The 24,558-nt window shown below is 40.9% G+C and overlaps 1 protein-coding gene across 5 annotated transcripts in view; it reads right to left on the bottom strand.

Annotated features, from left to right (window-relative positions):
• Positions 1–24,558, bottom strand: part of INPP4B (inositol polyphosphate-4-phosphatase type II B) — a 4,727,932-nt gene that overhangs the window by 82,011 nt on the left and 4,621,363 nt on the right. For all 5 annotated transcript variants that reach the window (XM_044062266.1, XM_044062267.1, XM_044062268.1 and 2 more), the window contains one exon: positions 18,440–18,594. In XM_044062266.1, coding sequence (XP_043918201.1) covers positions 18,440–18,594 — 155 coding nt within the window. The remainder of the gene's footprint in view (positions 1–18,439; positions 18,595–24,558) is intronic.

Here is a 24,558-nt window from a genome sequence, read left to right as displayed (position 1 = left end):
ACATTGCCAATATTCTGGCAGATAGGTTCAGTGCAAATTTCTCCCCTCCTTCACCCCCTAAAGATGTAGTAATTATCCCTGCTGAATGTAACCTACCTGTCATCTCAGACATACAGGTGAAATCAGCACTCAACAAAGCAAAAAACACAGCATCTATGGGACCCGATGGTATCCCCGGTTGCGTGTTACGTGAACTTCAAGATGAACTCAACCCGCACCTAAAAATGCTATTCAGTCTTAGCCTCACTACAGGATATGTACCTGAACACTGGCGCACAGCAACAGTGGTCCCACTCCACAAAGGGGGAAATTCTACTGACCCTGGTAACTACCGCCCCATAAGTCTGACCAGCCTGGTCTGCAAGGCTATGGAAAGAATCATCATGGAACTCATAAATGGCGATATTGGAGATCTGCAGACCCTTGATCCCACCCAGTTCGGTTTTGTAAAAGGCAGATCCTGCCTCTTAAACCTGGTTGACTTCTTCGAGACAGTCACTAGTGCCATCGACGAGGGCAAGGCTGTCCACACTGCCTACTTGGACTTGGCTAAAGCCTTTGACATGATACCACACTCTGGCATCATAGACAAGCTCAGTAGCCTAAATGTAAATCCATATGTCACAAGATGGGTAGCAAACTGGCTAAAAAACAGAACCCATAAGGTCAAAATTGCTGGAGCCATGTCAGATTCAAAACCAGTCACGAGTGGTGTCCCACAGGGCTCAGTCTTGGGACCACTCTTATTCGGCATTTACTTCTCGGATGTGAAAGCAAATATGGGAGGATTATGGCTGACAAAGTTTGCAGATGACTGCAAACTGGGTGCCATAGTTGATTCACCTGCTGACACACACATCCTACAGAAAGGTCTCACTGAAACGGACAACTGGTGCCGGAATCATGGCCTCAAACTTAACGCCAAAATATGTATAGTCATCCCTTTGGGAAAAACAAAGTACCCACAAATTATCACATAGACAATAACCCACTGAGTACGGAAGAAGTAATCAGAGACCTGGGGACTCAAGTCGATAGTGACCTCTCCTTTGACAACCATGTTGCCAAAGTGGTCAGAAAGACATTCTACCTTGCCCATCTCATCATGAAGGGATTCTCATCCAGATCAAAGGAGGTCATTGTACCTCTATATTCCTCCCTTGTCAGGCCCATGATTGAATATAATGCTCCATTTGGGATGTATCTCACCCGGCACATGCAACAACTGGAAAGACCCCAGAAGTACCTCACCAAGAGGATCATGGGTCTCAAACATGTGCCTTATCCAGCTAGATTAAAGAAACTCCAGCTCTATTCAGTAGCATACCGCCTGCTCAGAGGTGATTTGTGCCTAACATATAGGGCCATGTCCAACCAAGAACTGATGGACATGCTCCATCTCAAAAATCCAGATCCACCAGAACCACTGAGCTAAAGATTTCAACCTCTGCACAAATATGAATAAAACATGCTGGAGGGATAGATTCATAACACAGAGGTTACCCGTACTCTGGAACAAAATCCCAGTTCATGTGAGACAGAGTCCTTCATTGGCACTGTTCAAGAAAAATCTCGATGCATGGATGGGAGATCGTAAGTTTACCCCGGGAGTCACCTCAGTGTCACTACTAGACAGAGGTATAGTTTACTAAATAATGGGGTCCCACATGTGTCACTACTAGAGAGGCGCAACTGTATAATACGGGGTGGCGTAAGCCACATCATTGTTGGCTAGGCTTGTAAGTGCCCCAGGGCAGATAGCCTAGTACACTACTATGAAACTATGAAACTATGTCATTATTTAGTAACTTTAATCCTTAGCTCATCCCAGTGATTTGTCAAAAAAAAAACAGAATTTTTATGAGGAGCAATCCAAAAATATAAGGCAAAAATCTGGAAAATCTGTACAACTGAGAGGTATAACACACATCTACATCCCTCAACCTCCTTAGATAGTGGATAGAACAACAAGTGTTACATTAGTATGCATTTTCTGAAGGATATGAAGACTAAAGCTCAAATGTCTGCCATTATTTTCTGACTTCATCCATCCACCGATCCATCCTCAACCTCTTTTCCCATTTCGCACATGGGGTCGGGGTGTCAATTCCACAGTGACAGTCATCTCAAGCCAAGATTTACACCACTGGGTATTTAGCCCTGCCACGGTAGCTCATTCGCAACACTCACTCAGAGCATCCTTTTATCAAAAACTTCTAGAATTAAATATCAACTTTTAAAATGTTGCCTTCCACCACTTACCAAAAGGAGAGCTGTCACAACTAATGGGATTGCACATCAGTATGCAAAATGATGCCTCCACCACAACTGCCATCTATAACCAAAGCACTAACTGGTGCATGAGATTCATGTACTGTTAATCTTCCTCAGTATAATCACAGAAGCTTAGTTGGTTTAACCTGCACCCTACCCCTTCAGGTCTTTCTTTAAGACCTACTATTCAACATGTTACTGCAGGATATCTGGACAAAGCCTAAAATAATTGTGTGGTGAGGGGTCAAAAAATAGGGGCAAATTTTAAACACTGCTGCTGTAAACTTTGAAAGTAGCAAAAATAACAGAATTTGTGTTATGTATTTTCTGAAGTATATGACGCTTGAAACTCAAATGTATGTCATTATTTGCTGAATTCAATCTTCACTGACTTACCAGAAAACCACAAAACGTATCAGGAACACTCCATAAGAGGCAAAACTTTGCACAATCTCCAAATTCACTCTTCACTGATTTGCCAGAAAACCACAAACCTTATCAGGGACACTACATCGAGGCAAAAATGTGTCCAAAACTCTGGGCAGTTGAATCTACATTTCAATACAAAAAAGTATGTTATTCTATTAAGCTGATCAGGGATTGGTCTATCACACATCCACACTCCCACCACACCCCCAACTGTTCCATACAAACGTACAAGAAATGACCGGACCTTCCTCTGAAGCAAGTGACTCGATATACAACACCCCCATCCCTCATGCCAAGCCATTCAGGTCCCGTTTCTGTGCCCTGCATGTGATTGTCCTCTCTTGCATTCAGATCTGGGCACTGTATGCTCCGTGCATGATCTGTAGTGAACTGCTACAGTTTAAAATAGTTTAAAAGTAAAACAACTTTTTTCTTTTCAGGTAAAGCCTGACCTCTGAAGTACTCTGTATAGAGAGGGTATAAACTAGAGCGACTGTTTGAATATTGATATAGTTTATATCTTGCCTGCACAGAGCTCTACAGCACTCAAGATATATTTGTTTTAATGCTTGCTAGAAAATCACAAAATTATCAGAACACTGCATATAAGGCAAAAATCTTCACATTTCCTGAAACTCCAGACAGATGAAGTTGAAACCATGTCTCAACAGCAAAAAAAAAAAGTTATTCTATTAAGCCGATTAGGGATCACTCTTATCACACATCCACATTCCCGCCACACCCCAACTGTTCCGTACAAACATAAATGAATGGACCTTCTTTTGAAGCAAATAGCCCGATACACAACACTCCCATCCCTCATGGCTAGCCATTCTGGTCCCGTTTATTTGCCCTACATGCAATCTACAGTTTAAACATAAAAGATGAAAAGTAAAATTGTTATTAGCAATAGCACTTCAAATTTAAATTACAATGACTGGGGAGATAGTTTAAGAATTAGCTATAGCAGTAGCTATGGAGGCTTTTGGTTCGCTTACCTGAAATCCAGAAAAGTAAAACAACTGCAGCAGCAAAACTAAATCCACATTTTCAGAAGTATCAGTCCGTCAACAAAACAGATGTTTTCAGCAACTTGGGAAATAATAAAAGTTCCACAGTTGCACGACCCCTGTTTCATTACAGGCATAGGAGTTCAACAGAATGTTTTGCATATGCAATTGAAATGGGCTGTGAGATACATTTCTGCAATTGTCCCAAGTAGTGGGGATATTTGTAACATTTCCATATTCAGGCTTGTATTTGGGACAGTGTTTGTGGAGGCTGTGTGTCTGAGTACATATTCAGGGACATCTTGGTTTAGCCAAAGCCATCAGGCATTTCAGTGAGAGAGAATTGTTTGAGGTCATTGGCTGACTGAGGTCACCTGGACTACAGCTTAGACTAAGCACCTCATTGGTTCTTTTGAGATTTCTTTCTTAAAAGCTGTCTCAGGTTTCAACTTTCTGTTACCTAAGAAACTCAGTTGTGAGTGTTCTGCCATTTTACACTCAGCTAATCAAAGGAAGGACACTCAGCAAACTCGGAGCTATAATATATAACATTAAGTATCCTGTTTTTTGTTTATTTTGTTCTTTATTTCTTTGTTATTTATAGCACTTTGTGTACTGTGTATTTTTCTAGCTAGTTTCACTGTGTGTGAGGTATTAACTGGAAATTGTCCACTTTTGTTAAGCATCTGTTGGGTTGTTTATTTCTGATAACTTGTTGCAGTTAAACTCTTTTTTAAGAGGCTCCTTTAGCTGTTTAAAACTTTCATTTAAAGGCACACTGCTGCTTTTCAGCTGTGAGATACATTTCTACGATTGTTCCAGGTAGTGGGGATATTTGTAACATTTCCATATTCAGGCTTGTATTTGGGCCAGTGTTTATGGAGGCTGTGCATCTGAGTACATATTCAGGGACATCTTGGTTTAGCCAAAGCCATCAGGCATTTCAGTGAGAGAGAATTGTCATTGGCTGACTGAGGTCACCTGGACTACAGCTTAGACTACGCACCTCATTGGTTCTTTTGAGATTTCTTTCTTAAAAGCTGTCTCAGGTTTCAACTTTCTATTACCTAAGAAACTCAGTTGTGAGTTTTCTGCCATTTTACACTCAGCTAATCGAAGGATGGACACTCAGCAAACTTGGAGCTATAATATATAACATTAAGTATCCTGTTTTTTGTTTATTTTGTTCTTTATTTCTCTGTTATTTATAGCACTTTGTGTACTGTGTATTTTTCTAGCTAGTTTCAGTGTGTGTGAGGTATTAACTGGAAATTGTCCATTTTTGTTAAGCATCTGCTGGGTTGTTTATTTCTGATAACTTGTTGCATTTAAACTCTTTTTTCTAGAGGCTCCTTTAGCTGTTTAAAACTTTCATTTAAAGGCTCACTGCTGCTTTTCAGCTGTGAGATACATTTCTGCAGTTTGTTTCCCACTCTCCTTCCCTGTTGGTATAGTTTTTTTTATAGTTGGTGGCTTTGCAGTTGCCCGCCCCTAGTGTAAATTTGATCTGGGACCCTCCTCCCAGTCTAGTGTCATTACCTCATTCTACCCAGTACAGGGAGAACATTTGAGAAGGCCAATCAGCTTAGTTTCCGCTACTCCTTTCTCTCTTTCCTTTCTTTCTTTCCACAAAAAAAAATCAGTTTTTACTGTATTTGTGTTTCTTCCTACTTTATTTTGTTTTTGCGTCATCTTAAAAGTACTCAATTGTATTTATTACTGCTTGGTGTAACTCATTCTAAGCCTTTTAGTTTAAGCACTTGGGCTTCAGACCAGTTGTTTTACATTAGGAAGGTTTGTGGCCTGCACTGTGGTGGCAGGACAGGTAGCTTACATCCTTCTAAGTTGGGAAATGCTGATTGAGGGCTCAGTTTCTGTTATTCTAAAAGTGTATTAGTTCTGGTTTAAGCACTTGGGCTTCAGGCCAGTTATTTTACATTAAGAGGGTTCGTGGTCTGCACTCTTGTGGGAGGAGAGGCTGGACTCTGCCCTTCTGAGCTGGGAATTTCTGGTTAAAGGCTTATAGTGCCTGCATAGTTGAACTGCTTCTTACTGTATTTGGTACACCTTGTTTGCTGTAGCACAGACTAGATCCAGGCCTGCTGAATCTAGCTTTGTTTGTATAACTTGAGCACTAATCCAGGCATTTTTTAAAGTATTCAATTGTATTTATTACTGCTTGGTAGTAACTTGATTAATGTGTAGCTATCATTCTAAGTCTTTTGGATTAAGCACTTGGGCTTCAGACCAGTTGTTTTACATTAGAAAGGTTTGTGGCCTGCACTGTGGTGGCAGGACAGGTAGCTTACATCCTTCTAAGTTGGGAAATGCTGATTGAGGGCTCAGTGTCTGTTATTCTAAAAGTGTATTAGTTCTGGTTTAAGCACTTGGGCTTCAGGCCAGTTATTTTACATTAAGAGGGTTCGTGGTCTGCACTCTTGTGGGAGGAGAGGCTGGACTCTGCCCTTCTGAGCTGGGAATTTCTGGTTAAAGGCTTATAGTGCCTGCATAGTTGAACTGCTTCTTACTGTATTTGGTACACCTTGTTTGCTGTAGCATAGACTAAATCCAAGCCTGCTGAATCTAGCTTTGTTTGTATGCTTGTTGTTTGTTTGCTTGTTATATTTACAGCGCTTCTGTGGATCCCTAGTGATATCTGCATTGCTTACTGTACTTATTTCCTTGTTTCACTTTAAAGAAAGTTACTGTTTGTCGTTTTTGCATTTAAGTTACCTGTAACACGTTGCATTTAAGTTACCTGGCACTTGCTCACTAAAGCAATTATATAAGTCAGCACTAAAAAAATTAAAAGCACAACATCCTCACAAACTCCCCTTGAGTACCTTGTTCCCCATTGGCCCTTTTTTTCAATTATAAAGGAATTCCCAATACTATTATAGCATGTCCAAAGGTCAGTTGCCAATCTCCTCTCCGGTCCAGCTGGTGAATCTGGGAATCTTGAGGCAATGTTACAACTGCCTCATGTACACAGACAACCCTCTCCTCCTCCCAACAAATTTCAGCACATGTGAGAGATGCAACCATATAGCCAAACTGGAGGCTAAGCTCTCTCAACTCAGTACTGGCGTAATCAGTCAGGAGGAGAAGGAAACCACACTCACTACAATTCCAGTCTCACATAGACCTATCACGATAGCAAACCAAACACATAAACACACAAAAACATACTCGGAGGCTCTAAATAAAAATCCGCCTAAGCAACAGAGACCTCCAAAGCAAACACCAAAGCAACCGCTACCCCAAAACAAAACACGTGCAACACATAGCTCACAAAGCCAGTGTGCTGAACAGTCACAGCCCTTAAGGCTAAACAACACACCTGATACACTTGTAATAGGTGACTCTATCGTCAGGCACACTGACGTCCCGCTCACCAGGCTTAACAAGGAGAAGGTCACCATGAGCTGCTTGTCGGGCGCTAGGATCCGCCACATAACACAAGCACTCTGGTCACTCCGAGGCAAGTACAGACATGACTCGGTCATTGTCCATGCTGGTGTGAATGACCTGAGATGTACCTCCCTGGACTACATGAAAAGAGACATAGAGGAGCTCTCTGAGCATGTAGCCCAGGCCGGTATGACCCTGACCTTGAGTAGCATCTTACCCTCACCAAGAATGATGCCAATTTATGAAGAAAAGATGATCAATTTCAACAACTGGCTTACGTATTGGTGTCATTCAAAGGGGATCCAATGCCTGTCAGCCTGAGATGACATGCTCGACAAGCCACGATGCTTCGCTAAGGACGGCTTGCACCTGTCACCCCTGGGCTTTCGGATATTGGCAAAGGCTCTTGCTACCCCCATAGTGCCTTTTTTAGGCAAGGCTCAAAAGACAAACCCACCAAAAACAATAGCTACAGACAGTAAGCACTAGAGAAAGACACAAATGTAAGTTTTTAAACAGATAAAGATTTGTAAAGATACAGAATGCTTTTAACTGCAAACAAATCAGTTACTTGTGCAGATTAGTTAATGGCAATAAAATACACTCAAAGACTAAAAAGAAGGCAATAAAAGTGCTATATATTAATTGCTGGAAACAATAATCTGTATAAATAATCAAAAAAAAAAAACAGTATACTTGTATATCTCAGCTAACAGTTGTGGTCAACAACTCTCATCCACTCCGCTCAGTGTGTATAGACAGAAACCCTATCAAAGTTAGGGCTTAAATACCAGAAGAACAACTTTTTTTTTTTTTTTTACAAAAACACAAAAGAACCAGCCCCCACTAGCCAGCAGACAATAACACAATCTAACCAAGTTAAACAAAGGCTTCAGCTAAAAACAATAGCCTACAGACAGTAAGCACTAGAGAAAGCCACAAATGAAAGATTTTAAACAGATAAAGATTTGTAAAGATACAGAATGCTTTTAACTGCAAACAAATCAGTTACTTGTGCAGATTAGTTAATAAAATACACTCAAAGAATAAAAAGCAGGCAATAAAAGTGCTATATATTAATTGTTAGAAACAATAATCTGTATAAATAATAAAAAAAAATAGGATACTTATATATCTCAACTAACAGTTGTGGGCAACAACTCTCATCCACTCTGCTCAGTGTGTGTGTGTGTGTGTGTGTGTGTGCGTGTGTGTGTGTGTGTGTGTGTGTGTGTGTATATATATATATATATATATATATCTATATATATATATATATATATATATATATATATATATATATATTTATATACACAAACACATATACACACAAACACACACCCGCACATCAAATGCACTGCTGGAACCATTTATTCTCACCTGAGTAAATGCATGTCTCTGTGTGCATGTAGATTCAAAAATGTATAAAGTACATGTACATATAAGACAGTCTTTGTGTAATATGCAGTGGTTATACACCTTCTGTTAGGTATGGCTTCAGACCAAAATGAGGCTGTTGTTAAGTGAAAAAGTGTGATAATATTTTATATGGCAAATTATGAATATCTACCATATTAATATCTGAGTAATGACTTGCACAAGACAGAGTAGATATGATAATACTTCACTGTATCAACTGAAAGCTTGCATGACGCTGAAAAAATTATCGGTCATAATAGGTATCTACCTACTACTGCTTTGAAGATATTTTTACCTCTATAGCAGTAACATATGCAACTATAAATAATTATCATATTTATGTAAACATGTCAGGCACTGACCACTTAGTAGCATCGTGGAGCATCATTTCACAGGCCAGGTCAGCACACAGGCTATGAATAAATGCTAACCCAAATACAGTGGTCAGTAATACATAAAGTGTTATATTTTATGACAGATCACAGGTTCATAGGTGTGTATTAGGCTAATGGCCCTTTAGTCTTTACAAGCCTAGCCCCAAAAAATTGCCCAGGCACTGTGCCACCCAATGTTAGTTCAAAGTGCCCCTATCTAATAGGGCAACTGGAATGATCCTGGGTGTGAGCTATCTGTCACTCATCCACTCCTCAAGATTTCTCTTGAAGGGGCCAGTGAGGTGCTCTGCTTGACATGAATGGGAAGTTTATTCCAGAGTATGGGCAGTCTTTGGGAGATGAATCTTTTCCTCCAGCATGTTCTGTTAATTGTGGTAATGAGGTTGGGATCTCTGGAGCATGTGGCGTGGGGGGATTGGGATGTTTTTAGGTGTAGCATTTCAAGTAGGGCTGGGTTGGACATGGCTTTGTAAGTCAAGCAGAGATCACCTCTAAGTAGATGATAAGAGACTGAGAACAGCTGAAGTTTCTTCAGTCTGTCCATGTAGGACATGTGTTTAAGGCCTAGCATCCTTTTGTGAGGTACTTTTGTGGCCTCTCCAGCTGTTGTAGGTGTCTGGTCAGGTACATGCCAAACGGAGCGTTATATTAGATGATAATGCGGGATGAGTAGAGAGGGATGATGACCTCTTTCTTCCTGGATGCGAAACCTTTGGTTATAAGATGTGTCACGTAGAAAGACTTTCTGACCAAAGTGGTAATGTGGTGGTCGAAGGTGAGGTGGCTGATCTCTTATGGCCCCTACATTGTTCAGTGGGCTTACATCAATGTGGTAATTAGTGGGAACTGAGTTTTTTTTCCAAAGGGGATAATAACGCATTTTTTGGCATTAAGTTTCAGGCCATGTTTCCGACACCAGTCACTGGTCTCAGAGAGGCCCTTCTGTAGGATGCCTGCATCACTTGGAGAGTTGATAATGACTCCTAGCTTGCAGTCATCAGCGAACTTGGTCAGCCAAAGTCCTTCTGTGTTGGCCTGGACTTCTGAGAAGTAGATGGCAAACAGCACCGGTCGAAAGTCTGACTTGGAATCCGCAACTTTCACTTTGTGAGTCCTGTCTATGAGCAAATTTGCAACCCACCTAGTGATGTAAAGACTGATGCATAGTTTGGTGAGTTTATCAATGATACCTGAGTGGGGAATGATATCAAAGGCCTTGGCCAGGTCGAGGTAAGCTGTATGCACTGCCTTACCCTCAGCCACAGCCTTAGTGACTGCCTCGAGGAAGTCAACCAGGTTCGGCAGGTAAGATCTCCCCTTGACAAAGCCAAACTGTGTGGGGTCAAGAGTTTGGAGATTGCCTATATCTTTGTTAAGCAGGTCCATGATAATGTGCTCCATAGCTTTGCATACCAGACTCATCAGGCTAATGGGGCAATAGTTCCCAGGGTCTGTAGTTCCCCCTTTATGGTGTGGGATGATTGTAGCAGTGTACCATTCATTAGGGACATAGCCTGAGGTAAGGCTGTGATTGAACAAGGCACACAGATGTGGTGCCAGTATACAACTGGAAGCTAGGGATATTATCAGGTCCCATGGATTCTGTATTCTTGTCTTTGTACAATGTAGCTTTTACCTGTGCTGCAGAAATGGTGGGTACCAGGCTTTCTTCTGGTATTGTGATAGGGCCCATGGGGGAGGAGGGGCGGTAAAGTTGGCACTGAATCTTTTGGCCAGTATGTTGGCTACATCTGTTGGCTCAGTATAGGAGGTGCCATTATGCAATAACTCAGAGCAAATCTGGGTATTGTCTTTGAGGCTTCTGATACAGATATAGAAGGCTTTGTGGTTGTTTTTGGTGTCAGCCGCAATTCTGCCTTCATAGTTGGCTTTAGAGGATTTGATAAGGGATCTCAGCTTTTTGTTGAGACTGATAAGGGAGGTTTTCCAGTCCTGAGACTTCATTTTTTTCTGCAACAGTTTCTTCCTTCTGTTGTAGAGTTTATTGATGGCTGGGGACCACCAGATTGGCTTCCCTTTTTTGGAGGAGGGTTATCTTAGTTCTATTTGGTATGGCAAGGTCCATGCATTTGTGTAAATGCTGGTAACTGCACTGGTGTATGATTTGCAGTCATGCAGCTATTTTTCATTGACATGGGTGCTGAAGGTCTCTTTGTAGGAGCCCAAAGTCAGCTTTAGAAAAGTTTTTCAGGATGGCCACGTTAGTGGGGGGTGTAGGTGAGATGGAGATTTCCATGGTGATTAGTTTGTGGTCAGATTTAACCAGGGAGGAATTGACTATAGGTATGGAGCAATGGTCACCCATGTTGGCGATAACCAGGTCAAGGATTTTGCTTCCTCTAGTGAGGGTCAGAATGAGCTGGTCCAGGGCATTGGAACAGATAAATTCCAGAAAGCGTTGGGCCTGTGCATTGGTACTTGAATGGTTTTCCCAGTTGATGGAAGGGTAGTTGAAGTCACCCGGTATGAGAGTATTGGGTTGGACCTTGATAGATTCCAGAGTGTTTGGAACTTGGAGTGAGAGTCTAAGAACATGTTTGGGGTTCTGTAGCAGGCTATGACTTGTATCGCCATCTTACCCAGTGTCAGTTGTACCTGAAGTATCTCGGATGCATTGTGCTGGGCTACCAGTCTAGAGGTGTTCGTATCCTTTAAGAATATGGAGACACCACCACCTTTGGAGCTTCCAGATGTATTCTGGGGCCAAAAAGTAAGGAATGAGTTGTAGCCTGGGAGCACAGGGGTACTTTCTGCCTCTTTAAACCAGGTCTCCATTACAGCACAGATGTTGACATTCTCCATTTTGAGGAGAGCTTTGAGCGAGTGCATGTTGAGATTTAGACTTCTAGCACTGAGCAGCCTGACCGTCAGACTGCAGTTGTTTGTAGCTGTTACAGTGGAATTTTGGTCTTTGGAACACTGCCTAAAAAAGGCACTATACGGGTGGCAACAGCCTTAGCCAGTACCCGGAATCCCAAAGGTGACAGATGCAGGCTGTCTCCGGCAAAGCATTGAGGTCTGTCACTCATGTCGTCCCAGGCAGACAGATTCTGGATCCCCTTAGAATGATACCAGAAACTTAGCCAATTGTTGAAGTCAATCATTTTCTGCTCATACTGTGGTATTTTTCTGTGTGACTGTAGAATACTACTCAAGGCTAGGGTCATACCTGCCTGGGCCACATAATCCGAGAGTTTCATCACATCTCTTTTTATGTAGTCCAGGGAGGTACATCTCAGGTCATTCACACCCACACAGACAATGACTGAGTCATATTTGTACTTGTTGTGGAGTGACCTGAGTGCATGTATTATGTGGCGGATCCTGGCACCTGATAGGCAACTGACTGTCACCTACTACTTGCTCAACCTAGTGAGTAGGACATCAGTGTGCCTCACAATTGAGTCGCCTATGATTAGTACATTGGGCAATGTGTTTTGCCTTACGGGCTTGGGTTGAGGGGCACACTGTGGTGGTGAGCTATGTTCATAGGTTCATAGTTTCATAGGTAAGTACGAGGCTATCTGCCTGAGGGCATCTATAAGCCTAGCCAGAATGTGTTGGCTTTTGCCACCCCCTTAGATTAGTTCTCTGTGCCTCGGTTCAGCAGAGCCATTAGTTCCCTATGCCTCTGTTCAGCATAGCCACTGCAGTGATCCCCGGGGTAAATTTTCTGTTTCCCATCCACTTGTCAAGGTTTTTCTTGAAGAGTGTTAGTGAGAGGCTCTGCCTAATGTAGACTGTAATTCTGTTCCAAAGCATGGGGAGTCTCTGGGACAGGAATCTATCCCTCCAGCACGTTCTATTTATTGCTGAGGTGAGGTTTAGATCCCTACAGCATGTGGCTCTTGGGAATTTGTTTTTCTTTAGGTGGAGCATGTCCATCAATTCTGGGTTGGACATGGCCTTGTATGTCAGGCAGAGATCACCTCTGAGTAAGCGGTATGCAACCAAGTACAGCTGGAGTTTCTTCAGTCGGGCTGCATAGGGCATATGTTTGAGGCCAGTAATCCTCTTGGTGAGGTACTTCTGTGGTCTTTCCAGCTTTTGCAGGTGTCTTGTAAGGTACATCCCAAATGGGGCGTTGTACTCTATGATGGGTCTGATGAGTGATGAGTAGAGGGGCACAATAATCTCTTTTGTTCTAGATGAGAACCCTTTTGTGATTAGATGGGCCACATAGAAGGATTTTCTAACCACCTTGGCAATATGATTATCAAAGGAGAGATTACTTTCAACTTGGGTCCCCAGATCCCTTACTACATTTTCTGTATTTAGGGGACTACCAAGTATGTGGTAGTTCATGGGTACTTTGCTTTTTCCAAAGGGGATGACTATGCACTTTTTGGCATTTAGCTTGAGGCCATGATTTTGACACCAGGTATCCGTCTCAGTGAGACCCTTCTGGAGCATGTCTGTATCAGTTGAAGAGTCAATTATGGCCCCCAGTTTGCAGTTGTCTGTGAACTTGGTCAGCCATAGTCCTCCTGTGCTTGCCTGTACCTCTGAAAAGTATATACTGAACAGGAGAGGTCCCAGGACTGAGCCCTGGTGGACGCCACTTGCAACTGGTTAAGAGTCAGACCTAGAGCCTGCAACTCTCACCGTGTGGGTTCTATCCGTAAGCCAATTGGTTATGTAGGGGTTTATGTTCAGGCTGATGAGGTTGTCTATAATACCAGAATGAGGAATGGTGTTGAAAGCCTTTGCGAGGTCTAGGTAGGCTGTGTGGACCTCCTTTCCCTTATCTAAAGCCTTGGTAACTGTCTCAAAGAAGTCCACCAAGTTTAGGAGGCATGATCTGCCCTTAACAAAGCCAAACTGGATAGGGTCCAATGTGTGAAGTTTCCCAGTGTCTCTGTTAATGAATTCCATGATGATGTGCTCCATAGCCTTGCAGACCAGGCTAGTCAGGCTTATAGGGCGATAGTTCTCGGGGTCTGTTGTGGCTCCACCTTTGTGCAGCAGGATAACTGTTGCTGTGCGCCACTCTATGGGTAATTAGCCTGTAGAGAGGCTGAGTTTGAACAGTGTTTTTAGGTGAGGGGTTAGTTCATTTTGGAGCTCATGTAAGACACAGCCTGGGACACCGTCTGGTCCCATTGAAGCTGTATTTTTGGCTTTGGATAGGGCTGCTTTAACCTGTGTGTCAGTGACTGCCAGGGCACTACATTCTTCTGGTATGGTTATGGGCCCTTTAGGGGGTGAGAGGGGGGTGAAGTTTGCACTAAACCTGTCTGCCAGAATGTTGGCAATATCAGTTGGTTCAGTGTATTTTGTGCCATTCTGCACTAACTCAGAGCAGATCTGAGAGTTTCCACTTAGGTTCTTGACATAGCTAAAGAACGCTTTGTGGTTATCTTTGGAGTCCTTGGCAATTTTTCTTTCGAAGCTAGCCTTGGATGATTTTATGTGGGATCGTAGTTTCTTACTGATACTAATCAGGGATGTCTTTCTTTCCTGGGATTTTACTCTTTTCTGCACTAGTTTCCTCCTTCTATTTTATAGCTTGTTTATGGCAGGGGTCCACCAGACTGGTTTCCTTTTCTTGAAGGAGTGAGTCTTGGTTTTGCTTGGGATAGCACGATCCATGCATTCTTGCAGGTGCACATAGAGTGGCTATGTAAGGGATTCAGAAGCTTGGACAGCACTGTCCTTTAGCACGGGGGCTGTGAACCTTTCCACCTCGGTCTTAAGTAACTTGAAGTTTGCTTTTGAAAAGTTTTTCATGGTGGTTTCCTTGATTGGGGGGGGGGCAGACTGTACATATCCAGAGTGATTAGTCTAATATGTTGTCACCTCTGGTGGAGGTGTTGACAAGTTGATCCAGGGCATTCGAGTTTATAAATTCTAGGAAGCGTTGGGCAAGGGAGTACTTGAGCAGTTCTCCCAGTTAATGTTTGGGTAATTGAAATCACCCAATATTAGGGCGTTCTGGGGCTGGTGTTGTGTTGTGGTGGTAGAGTGCATTTCTGTCTAGGGAATCTCTGTTGTTTGTGTAAATTTGTATTGAGAGCCTCCGCGAAGGTGGGTGAATGGTTTGTGTTTCTATGTGTGGGTTGTGATGGTTGGTGTTTTGGAGGGCTGTGTGTTCTATGTAGTGAGTTGCAGGTGTTGACCTTCTCCTCTTGACCAGCTAGTCTGGTCTTGGTTGGAGTGTGCATTGCTTCCAGTCAAAACTAATAAGTACTGGTGCTGTTACTGCGTAGGAACAGCTAGTGCTGATAGCACCTAAGTGTGCTACAATAAATGCTAAAAAAGCCTGTTCAAGTGCTAGCCGATTAAGCTAACTGAAGTGTAAAAAGTAAAAGAACAAGCACTTTCTAAGGGGAAAATTGAAGAGCAGACTTTCTGGCACCAGTAATACTTTACCTCAGCTGAGCGCTGCTGCACGATGCACAATCATGGGCTTTTAAACCAGAAAGTTGGAAGGGATGGAAAAATGCCCAAACGGCCAATAAACTATAGTTTCTGAACCAGAAACTACTTCTCTCGAGGTAGGCTACCTAGTGCTTACCACTCCCTAGAAAAAAATGCCCAAATGGCCAATAAACTACAGTTTCTGGACCAGAAACCACTCCTCGTGTAGTAGATAGGCTACCTAGTACTTACTACTCCCACTAATAAGCTAGAAGGCTTCCCTCCAACACAGAAAGGTCTGGGGGGCTCAGAAACTTTCAAAACAGTCCTGGACACAGAAAATCTGTATCTAGACTACACTAGTTATAGGAAAGGCAGGAAACAAGCTTAGAATTTTTTTTTTTTTTTTGCAGAAAAGGAGTTAGGTTAGAACAGTAGCAAAAACACTTTAAATGCAGTAGAAGCTACTATACTTGAGTGTGTAGCAATATTACGGCAAATACAGTTTAAATAAATGCAGATAAATTAAAAGCGACAAAAAACGAGTGCAGAGAGCAGTAAATTACGAACAAATCACAATGGAGGCACTTAAAGTATCTCTTTCTTCTTCCTGCTGCTCTTATAATCTGCAGGATGCCAAAACTGGATGTGCAGAGCTTAAACAAGTGCAAACCCATGTAAGCACAGGCTTTTAAACCAGAAAGTTGAAAGGGATGGAAAAACTGCCCAAACTGCCAATAAACTACAAATTCTGGGGAAGAAACCACTCCTCTTGTGATAGATAGGCTACCTAGTGCTTAGCACTCCCTATGATAAGCTAGAAGGCTTCCCATAGAAAGGTCTGGGGTGGCTCAGAAACATACAAAAACAGTCCTGGACACAGAAAATCTGTATCTGGACTAGACTAGTTATAGGAAAGGTGAAAAACAAGCTTAGAACAAAAGGAGTTAGGTTAGAACAGTAGCAAAAACCCTTTAAATGCAGTACAAGCTAGCAAGCACACTTGAGTGTGTAGCAATATTAAGACAAATACAGTTTAAACAAATGCAGATGAATTAAAAATGACAAAAACAAGTGCAGAGAGCAGTAAATTATGAAAAAATCAAAATGGAGGCACTTAAAGTATCTTTCTCCTTCCTGTTGCTCTTGTAGTCTGCAGGACACCAAAACTAGATCCGCACAGCTTAAACAAGTGCAAACCCATGTAAACACGGGCTTTTAAACCAGAAAGTTGAAAGGGACGGAAAAACTGCCCAAATGGCCAATAAACTACAATTTCTGGGCCAGAAACCACTCCTCTTGTGGTAGATAGGCTACCTAGTGCTTATCACTCCCATTGATAAGCTAGAAGGCTTCCCTCCAACACAGAAAGGTCTGGGGGGCTCAGAAACTTACAAAACAGTCCTGGATGCAGCAAATCTGTATCTGGACTAGACTAATTACAGGAAAGGCAGGAAACAAGCTTAGACCTTTTTTTGTTTTGTTTTTCTTTTTTTTTTTTTTGCAGAAAAGCAGTTAAAGCAGTAGCAAAAACACTTTAAATGCAGTACAAGCGAGCACACTTGAGTGTGTAGCAATATTAAGGCGAATACAGTTTAAATAAATGCAGATAAATTAAAAACGACAAAAAAATCATGAACATGTGATATATTAACATTTCTATTAATAACTTGATCAAGACAGAATATATATATAGGACTTCATGTTAGATGAACGCTTGCAGCAAACATTGTCACTGATAACTGATGTTTTTTGCCTGCTCCCAGTTGTCAGATATTTATACTTGTTTGGTAATAAAATATGCATATTTATTCATAAATATATTTTTGTAAATATCTCAAGCACTGTATACCTGTAAGCATTGTAGAATAGAATTTCATCATGCCCAGTTATCACAGAGGTCAGGTATGGCTCCTTGGATAAATAGGATACTTAATAGCAGAAAAAATGTGAGTTATTTTCCATAAATATTGTGAATATATGCCGTATTTCAATACTTATAGAAGGTGCTTATATGTTACTCCACAGTTTAAAATGAAAGCATACACGATGCTGGAAAAACTTGGCAATGATTGCTGGTGTTTACCTTGCACTGCATTGCAAATATTTACCTTTATTTGTCCATTAAACATGCAGATATGCATATAAATCATAATTATGCAGAAATATCAAAAATGTAATGGCATCTAAAAGCTGCTTTGCACAAAAATGAAGAGCATGCCTGCACAAACAAAAGTCATACTGGGGTCTATCCATTCTGATGACAGAGATATTAACTCTTGTTTGCATAATTATAACAACTAATTTACAAATTACTTGTCCAATATAAAACTACCACTAGCTCTGGATGATGTATTAATGTAGTCGTTGTGAAGAGGAGTGTTTGCTGAGTAACTTTCATATTTAAACTTTTTTTTGTAACATTTACAGTTTTTGAGATATATACATTTGTTTATAGCTAGGTTGAAAAACTGCAGTGTCAGAATTTTAGCTCAGGTGACAACTGTCCAGGTAGGAACTCATCAGGTGGCAGGGGGAGTGAAATTCAGGCTAGGTGTGAAAGAGTTGAACAGCACGTCCTTGTCTGTTATTTTTGCCCTTCCTATAGGAAAGATGAATAACCTTTTTTATGCTGGTAAATTAATATCTAGTTATAATCCTGAGACTTTATGCATCTGAGGAATAAATAATATTGTGTCTGGGGTGCTCTGTCTACAAAAAGTGATTGTGTGTAATCAGTGCAATAGAAGCAAAACAAATGGTTAGTCTGTGACTTGGCAAAATATGATTCAACAAATCTGCTTTGCTGAATCAGCTATTCACTAAGACGGTAGACCCTCCCCCTGAAATATAACCTTCCCTGAGATAGCTCATATTTTTCAGAGTGTTGACAGGTCCAAATGTATGTAGGTGAACAGCTTACCTTCTAAAGAACCTCTAAGAGCATTTATCCAAGATCAGTTTAGTGAAACAGATCTGATGATTGTGCTTTGCTGAGCTGTGCTTCAGATCTGCAATGGATCTCTGTGTGTAATAATGTAATCTTAACTGTTGATGCAAAAAGGTTTGCACAGTAAATTGTATTGAATTTGATACATAACTACAAGTAAGGTTGCATACCTCCTCATGCAGTCTAATGCACGAATAAAGAAGTCTTTGTGCAATTCATGTTCATCCCTTAATATAGTGCACTGCTCCAATGTCACAGACATGGACGTCCGATCTTTGGCACTTTTACAACAAGTGAAGCGGATTCCATTCAGTTGGCGGCAGATCTATAAATGTTAAGTTTAAAATACAAATTAATTCATAAATATATGGGTATGCTTGATCTTTGCAGTACAGATATTTCAAGACTGGTTGATTGTTAGTTCATTTCATCCATTCTGCTTTCACAAGACAACACAGGTTCATAGATTATAGGTTCATAGATTAGTACTAAACTAACTGCCCTTGTGGGCCATTTTAAGCCTAGCCAGTTACCCCTGTGAGAATCAAACCCTGCACCTTGTGTTTGTAAGGTGAGCACCTTAACCATTATGCCAGCCTTCCACACAACAGCTTATTTCATCACTTTTCATCTTGTTACTGTTACTAATTTGCTGATGATGCCCTTTGCAACATACTATTAACTGCAAAATTATGATATGATTACTCAAATTCTGTGCTACACACACCTGTACACTTTTCTTTTCAACAGTCTTCGTCTTACAGATATCGTCATTCCCAGTCATACAGACTGGCAATGCTCAGACTAAACAGTTTCCATTATTACTCCATTATTGGAAGGCATGACAGTTTTTAAATATCACATTATGTTATTTGAAAAATAAAAAAATGTTTAATTACTCTTCTAGTAAACTGCATGAACATTACTGATTTCTTATTCCTTATACTAAATATCTACTAATGCTGTACAACTTTGCACTTTTTCATACCATACCTACATTGTAAATAGCTTCTGTCAGTTGGACTATCCCATTAAACAAACCAAAACACATAGCTAAAGAACAACAGTAAGGTACTTTTTGACTTACATTTACTGTCCTGTATTATTTGCTTGGCAGTTGAAGCCAATTGACCAGCTCTGACATCTAACAACCCAATAAAACCATCTACTGTAGTTCTGATTGTAGAACTACATGCTCAGCATTACCTTAGTAGACAGACTACATTCAGTTCCATTCCATGTACTTACTTCAAAAGTTCATAGGCTGTTTTATTTATTTATTTTACATTTGTTGACCGGGATAGTCCGACTGGATATATGTCCATTTTCAGTGGAGGCCCGGGGAGAAAAGCTCCAAGATAATAATACACATTAAACATTTAGTAAATGCTAGTTTCACGCAGATTACAGTCATAAGCAATACCAGCATTTAGCACATATAGTAAACATAACATTATTTTCAAAGTTATATATACATAGCATTACATTCAGGTTTAAGACACATTGAGCAGCAGTTATACAATTGACCCTTCCTGAAATGGTGTGGTAGAATAAAGTTAGAAGTAGTTGAAGGTAAGGCACCTAAGTAATAGAGAGGTCACTAGTTAGTGCAAGGAAATAACCAATGAGTTTTGAAGCATTTCTTGAGTTTGTTTTTGAATTGAATTAGTGAGGGTTCTAGGGTCAAGTCAGCTGGGAATCTGTTCCATGTTTTTCCAACAGAGTTAGCAAACAGAGAGCCCCCAGCTGAGTAGTTGGATTTGTATGTGCTGTTACTAAGCTAATGGCCACTAGGGCCCTTACAAGCACAGTCATGCAGCCCCCCCCCAAAAAATAGGGTATTTGGTCAACTTTGACTTCTGAGAAGTAGATGTCAAACAGGAGTGGGTCTAGCATGGTGCTCTGGGGTACTCCGCTGCTGACTGGTCTCTTGGTGGAGGTGGTCTCACTAATCCTGACTTCTTGGGTCCTGTCTGTGAGACAGAAGACAATCCAGTGAGTTACATATGGATTTATGCCTAGCTCAGAGAGCTTGTCAACAATGCCTAAGTGGGGTATTGTATCAAAAGTCATGGCTAGGTCAAGCTACATAGTATACAATGTTTTAACCCTGTCCATTGCCTTGGTGAACTTCTCAAAGTAGTCTACCAAGTTAAGTAGGCAGGATCTTCCCTTAACAAAGTCAAACTGGGATGAGTCCAGTGTCTGCACATTACTGATGTCCTTGTTTATCATTTCCATGACAATTTGTTCCATGGCTTTGCACATTAGGTTTGTTAGACTGAATGGTCTATAGTTCCTGGGTCAGTACTAGGTCCACTCTTGTGGAGGGGAATGACTGCTGTGGTCCTCCATTCACTTGTGGAGGGGAATGACTGCTGTGGTCCTCCATTCACTTGGAAAGTAGCCTGTTCCAAGACTGTAGCTGAAGAGTGCCTCAAGTGGTCCTAATAGTTCAGATTTTAGACTGCTCAACAGGCAACTGGGGATATTGTCTGGACCCATGGAGGCAGTGGTATAGGCTTTAGCGACAGCTGCCAGAACCTGGTCCCTGCTAATAGCAGAGTGAAGTATGTTGAACGGGATTTCACATGGTGGAGATGGGAGGCAGGGGGGTGAAGTCTGAGCTGAATTTATCAGCCAGTAGATTTGCTATGTCTCCCTGATCAGTGAAGATAATATCTTTCACAACCAGTTCAGCAAACTGCTGTGTGTTACCTTTAAGTTTCCAGACACAGCCGAAGACTATCCTGACCTCATAGTTGGCCTTGCTGGACTTAAACAAACCTCTTAGTTTCTTATTTAGTTGTATAAGATAGCACTTATCTGAAGGGAGTTTCGCTTCCTGATTTTGGCCACAAGATTTCTTCTTTTATTACATACCCTAATTAGGTGAGGATTCTACCAGAGGGGTTTGTTTTTAATGTTTGTTTTGGGTTTGCTTCTGGTAGGTATAGCAGTCTCTATGCCACCATTCACATGTTTCTACAGATACCCTGTTAGTAACTCAGCACAGGTAGATGGGTTCTTGGGCTTAGGAGGAGCCATACATTTTGACAAACTCTCACTTAATAGGATGCAGTTTGCCTTAGAATAGTTTCTAACAGTTACTGGTTTACTTGGGTTTTCCAGGTTGATTTTTACTTCAAAGGAGACAGATTCATGTCATGGGGGGAGGATGCACTCTCCCATACTGGCAAGTAACACATCCTGTATGTTTGATCCTCTGGTTGGAACATGCACTATCTGTTCTGGGGTGTTTGTATTAATAAAGTCCAGGAAGGACTGTGCCTGTGAGTTTGAGGCAGTATAAATTTTCCTTTATTACTACATTTTTTCTTTATAGAGGGGGTAGCTAAAGTCACTCATGAAAAGGGTGTTTGGTTGGATGGTGAGGGCCTCTAGTAGGTTTAGGTAAGAGTCGGGAGACTCCAAGAGTATAAATGGTGACCTGTAGCTAGACATGATATGGTGAGTGACCTTATCTATGGTGACTTGCGTGTGGATGAGCTCCATGGTATCATCCTGTTTAACTAACCTGGAGGTATGTTTGTTGCTAATGCACAGCAATATACCTCCAACATTGGCCCCAGTCTGTGCTGTTGTTGGTCTAAATGTGTGGAGGACACTGTAGCTTTCTACTGCCAAAGTGTTTTCTATGGCTTTAAGCCAAGCCTCTGTCATGGCAAGATGTCTACATTATTCAGAGTGAGGGGGGCTTGAATGGTGTGGTGTTTTCCGTCTAGGCTCCTAGCAATGAGAAGTAACAATTTAAGGCTGCATGGAGACGTGTTTACTACTATAGTAGTTTTGTCTTTTTTTTTGCATTGCTTAAAAAGACTCTAAGGGAGTGGAAGTTTTAGCCAATATTCAGAAGCCTAGTGGGGAAAGGTGCAGCCCATCCTTGGCAAAACAACATGGTCTCTTGACCATGTCCTCCCATGCTGACAGATATTGGTTCCCACTGGAGTGACACCAGAAACTAAGCCAGTTATTAAAATCAATCATTTTATGTTCATATTTTAGCATCATCCTTGCTGAAGGTAAAATGCTACCCTGCAAGACTCATACCTGGCTGCGACAAATGTTCTGTTAGATTCATTGTCTGTTAGATTCATTATGTCTCTCTTCATATAGTCCAATTTAGGTACATCTCAGGCCATTGACACCTACATGGACTATGACAGGTTTACATTAGTACCTGGGGTGCAGTGACTTGAGTACGTCTATGAAATTGTGGATCCTTGGTCCAGACAGGCAACTAATCATTATCTTCTCCTCATCTAACCTGGTAAGTGGGGCATTTCTGGGTCAAACAATGGAATCCCCAATGATAAGAATATTAGGTAAAGTACATGCCTGCCTTACGGACCTTGATTTTGGGGGACCATTGGCTGTAAGCTTATTTAAGATGTTTGGTGCTGTTTTGGTGTATGTTTTAGTGATTACTGGGGAGCAGTTTTGCAGTCAAGAAGCTCTGAAGGTCTTTGAGATTTGGGAAGGTTTCTTTTAAGTACCTCACCATAAGACAATCTGTGTGTGTGGCAAGAGGTCAGTGTGAGGGATGGAGTGGAGATATTCTTGAAAACTTTGTTTATATGTGAGATTTTTGCCTCAAAGGAAATTGTCTATTTCCATTTCCCCCATACTGTGTTATTTTCTTTAGTGTATTTGTAAAACTCTAGAATATGATTTACTTATCAGTAAGGACACTGTTCAGAATCTAGCCTACTTTACTTAGCCTGGGAAAAATTTTCTGTTTGCGCATTTAAACTTTCGCTATTTTCATCTTGTGAAAATGGATTTAGATTATATGAGGTTCGACCTTTCAAAGTAGATCCATATATATACTGTATGTATCTATATATATATATATATATATATATATATATATATATATATATATATATATGTATGTGTGTGTGTGTGTGTGTGTGTGTGTGTGTGTGTGTGTGTGTGAATGTGACATGTTAGAGGAGTGGTATTCATACCTTTATAGGTGTGTACTAGGTTAATGGCCTAGCCATTCAAGCCTAGTCATGCAACCTAAATGTATCCCATCAGTTGTTATATCTTGGAGGTCATTTTAAAGGGTGTATGATAACTAGGGCATGATTTACATACATACATACATACAAATATTTCAAACACGGGCACTAATGCCCTTCTAGCTTGCCAATATACCAAAACACTTGTTCCCATAATACATGCCCAGGCTGTTCTTGAAAATATCTAAATTACTGCTTACTTCAATGTAATTTGGTAGTCTGTTCCATGCATCAGCTACTCTGTCAAAGAACCAGTTAGTACATATTCCTGTAGAATATTCTACATAGGTTGTCTGATGATTCTCTTGTACTTTTTGATAACCCCAAACATTCCCAGAGGTAGTTGTCTCTAAATGCCCTATATACCTGACTAAGATCTCCTCTTAGATATCTGTAAGAGACACTGTATAAGATCAAATATTTTAGTCTTTCATAATAACTTAAATTTTCGCATCCATGGATGCCCTTGGTATATTTCTGCTGTGCTCGTTCCAGTTTACTCATGCTTGTTTTTTATAGGCTTTACATACAGTTATTCCATACTCATGTTTGGGTCTAACGTAACTAACAAACAATGACTTCATTACTTTTGATTTCCTAGACTTTATAAATATTTTTATACAACCTATAGTTCTATAACTATCATTAACCAACTGGCTGACATGATTAGAAAAACTCATAGCTGAATCTGCCCATATACTCAGGTCCATAAATGAGTCTACAGTTTCAACCACTGTGTGCCGTATTAAATATTCACCTTTCAGTTTATGTCTGCCAAATCTCATATGCTTAGTTTTTGATGTATTTATCAGCATATTATTATCCTGTACCCAAATGGTCAATTTAGACAAGTTATTTTGCAGACATGCCTCATCAGTAACACATGTAATCAGTTTACCCAATTTCAGGTCATCTGCATATAGACTGTAGAACACCTCAGATGAAAAAGTAAGGTCTGAAAAATACAATCTAAACAAGAAAGGGCCTAGGACAAGAGCTCTGTGGGACACTCTGACTGCAACCAAGGATTCTGCCTGTCCAGTTGCTGTATGACACTTGCCATGTCCTATTTGTGAGCCATACAGCTATCCATCTTATCAAGAGTACATCAATACCTATTTCTTCTAATTCATTAATCAGTGTTTTGTGTATGACCCTGTCAAATGCTGAAGTTAAATCTACCTAAATTACATCACAGCACAATTTTTCATTCATAGCTGTTATTATACTGTTATAGAACA

The sequence above is a fragment of the Protopterus annectens genome, chromosome 2.part1, assembly GCF_019279795.1.
Source record: "Protopterus annectens isolate FY-2018-M chromosome 2.part1, PAN1.0, whole genome shotgun sequence".
Taxonomy (NCBI): Eukaryota; Metazoa; Chordata; order Ceratodontiformes; family Protopteridae; genus Protopterus; species Protopterus annectens.
Note: the sequence above shows the minus strand (reverse complement) of the source record. Positions and strands in the feature narration are given on the sequence as shown.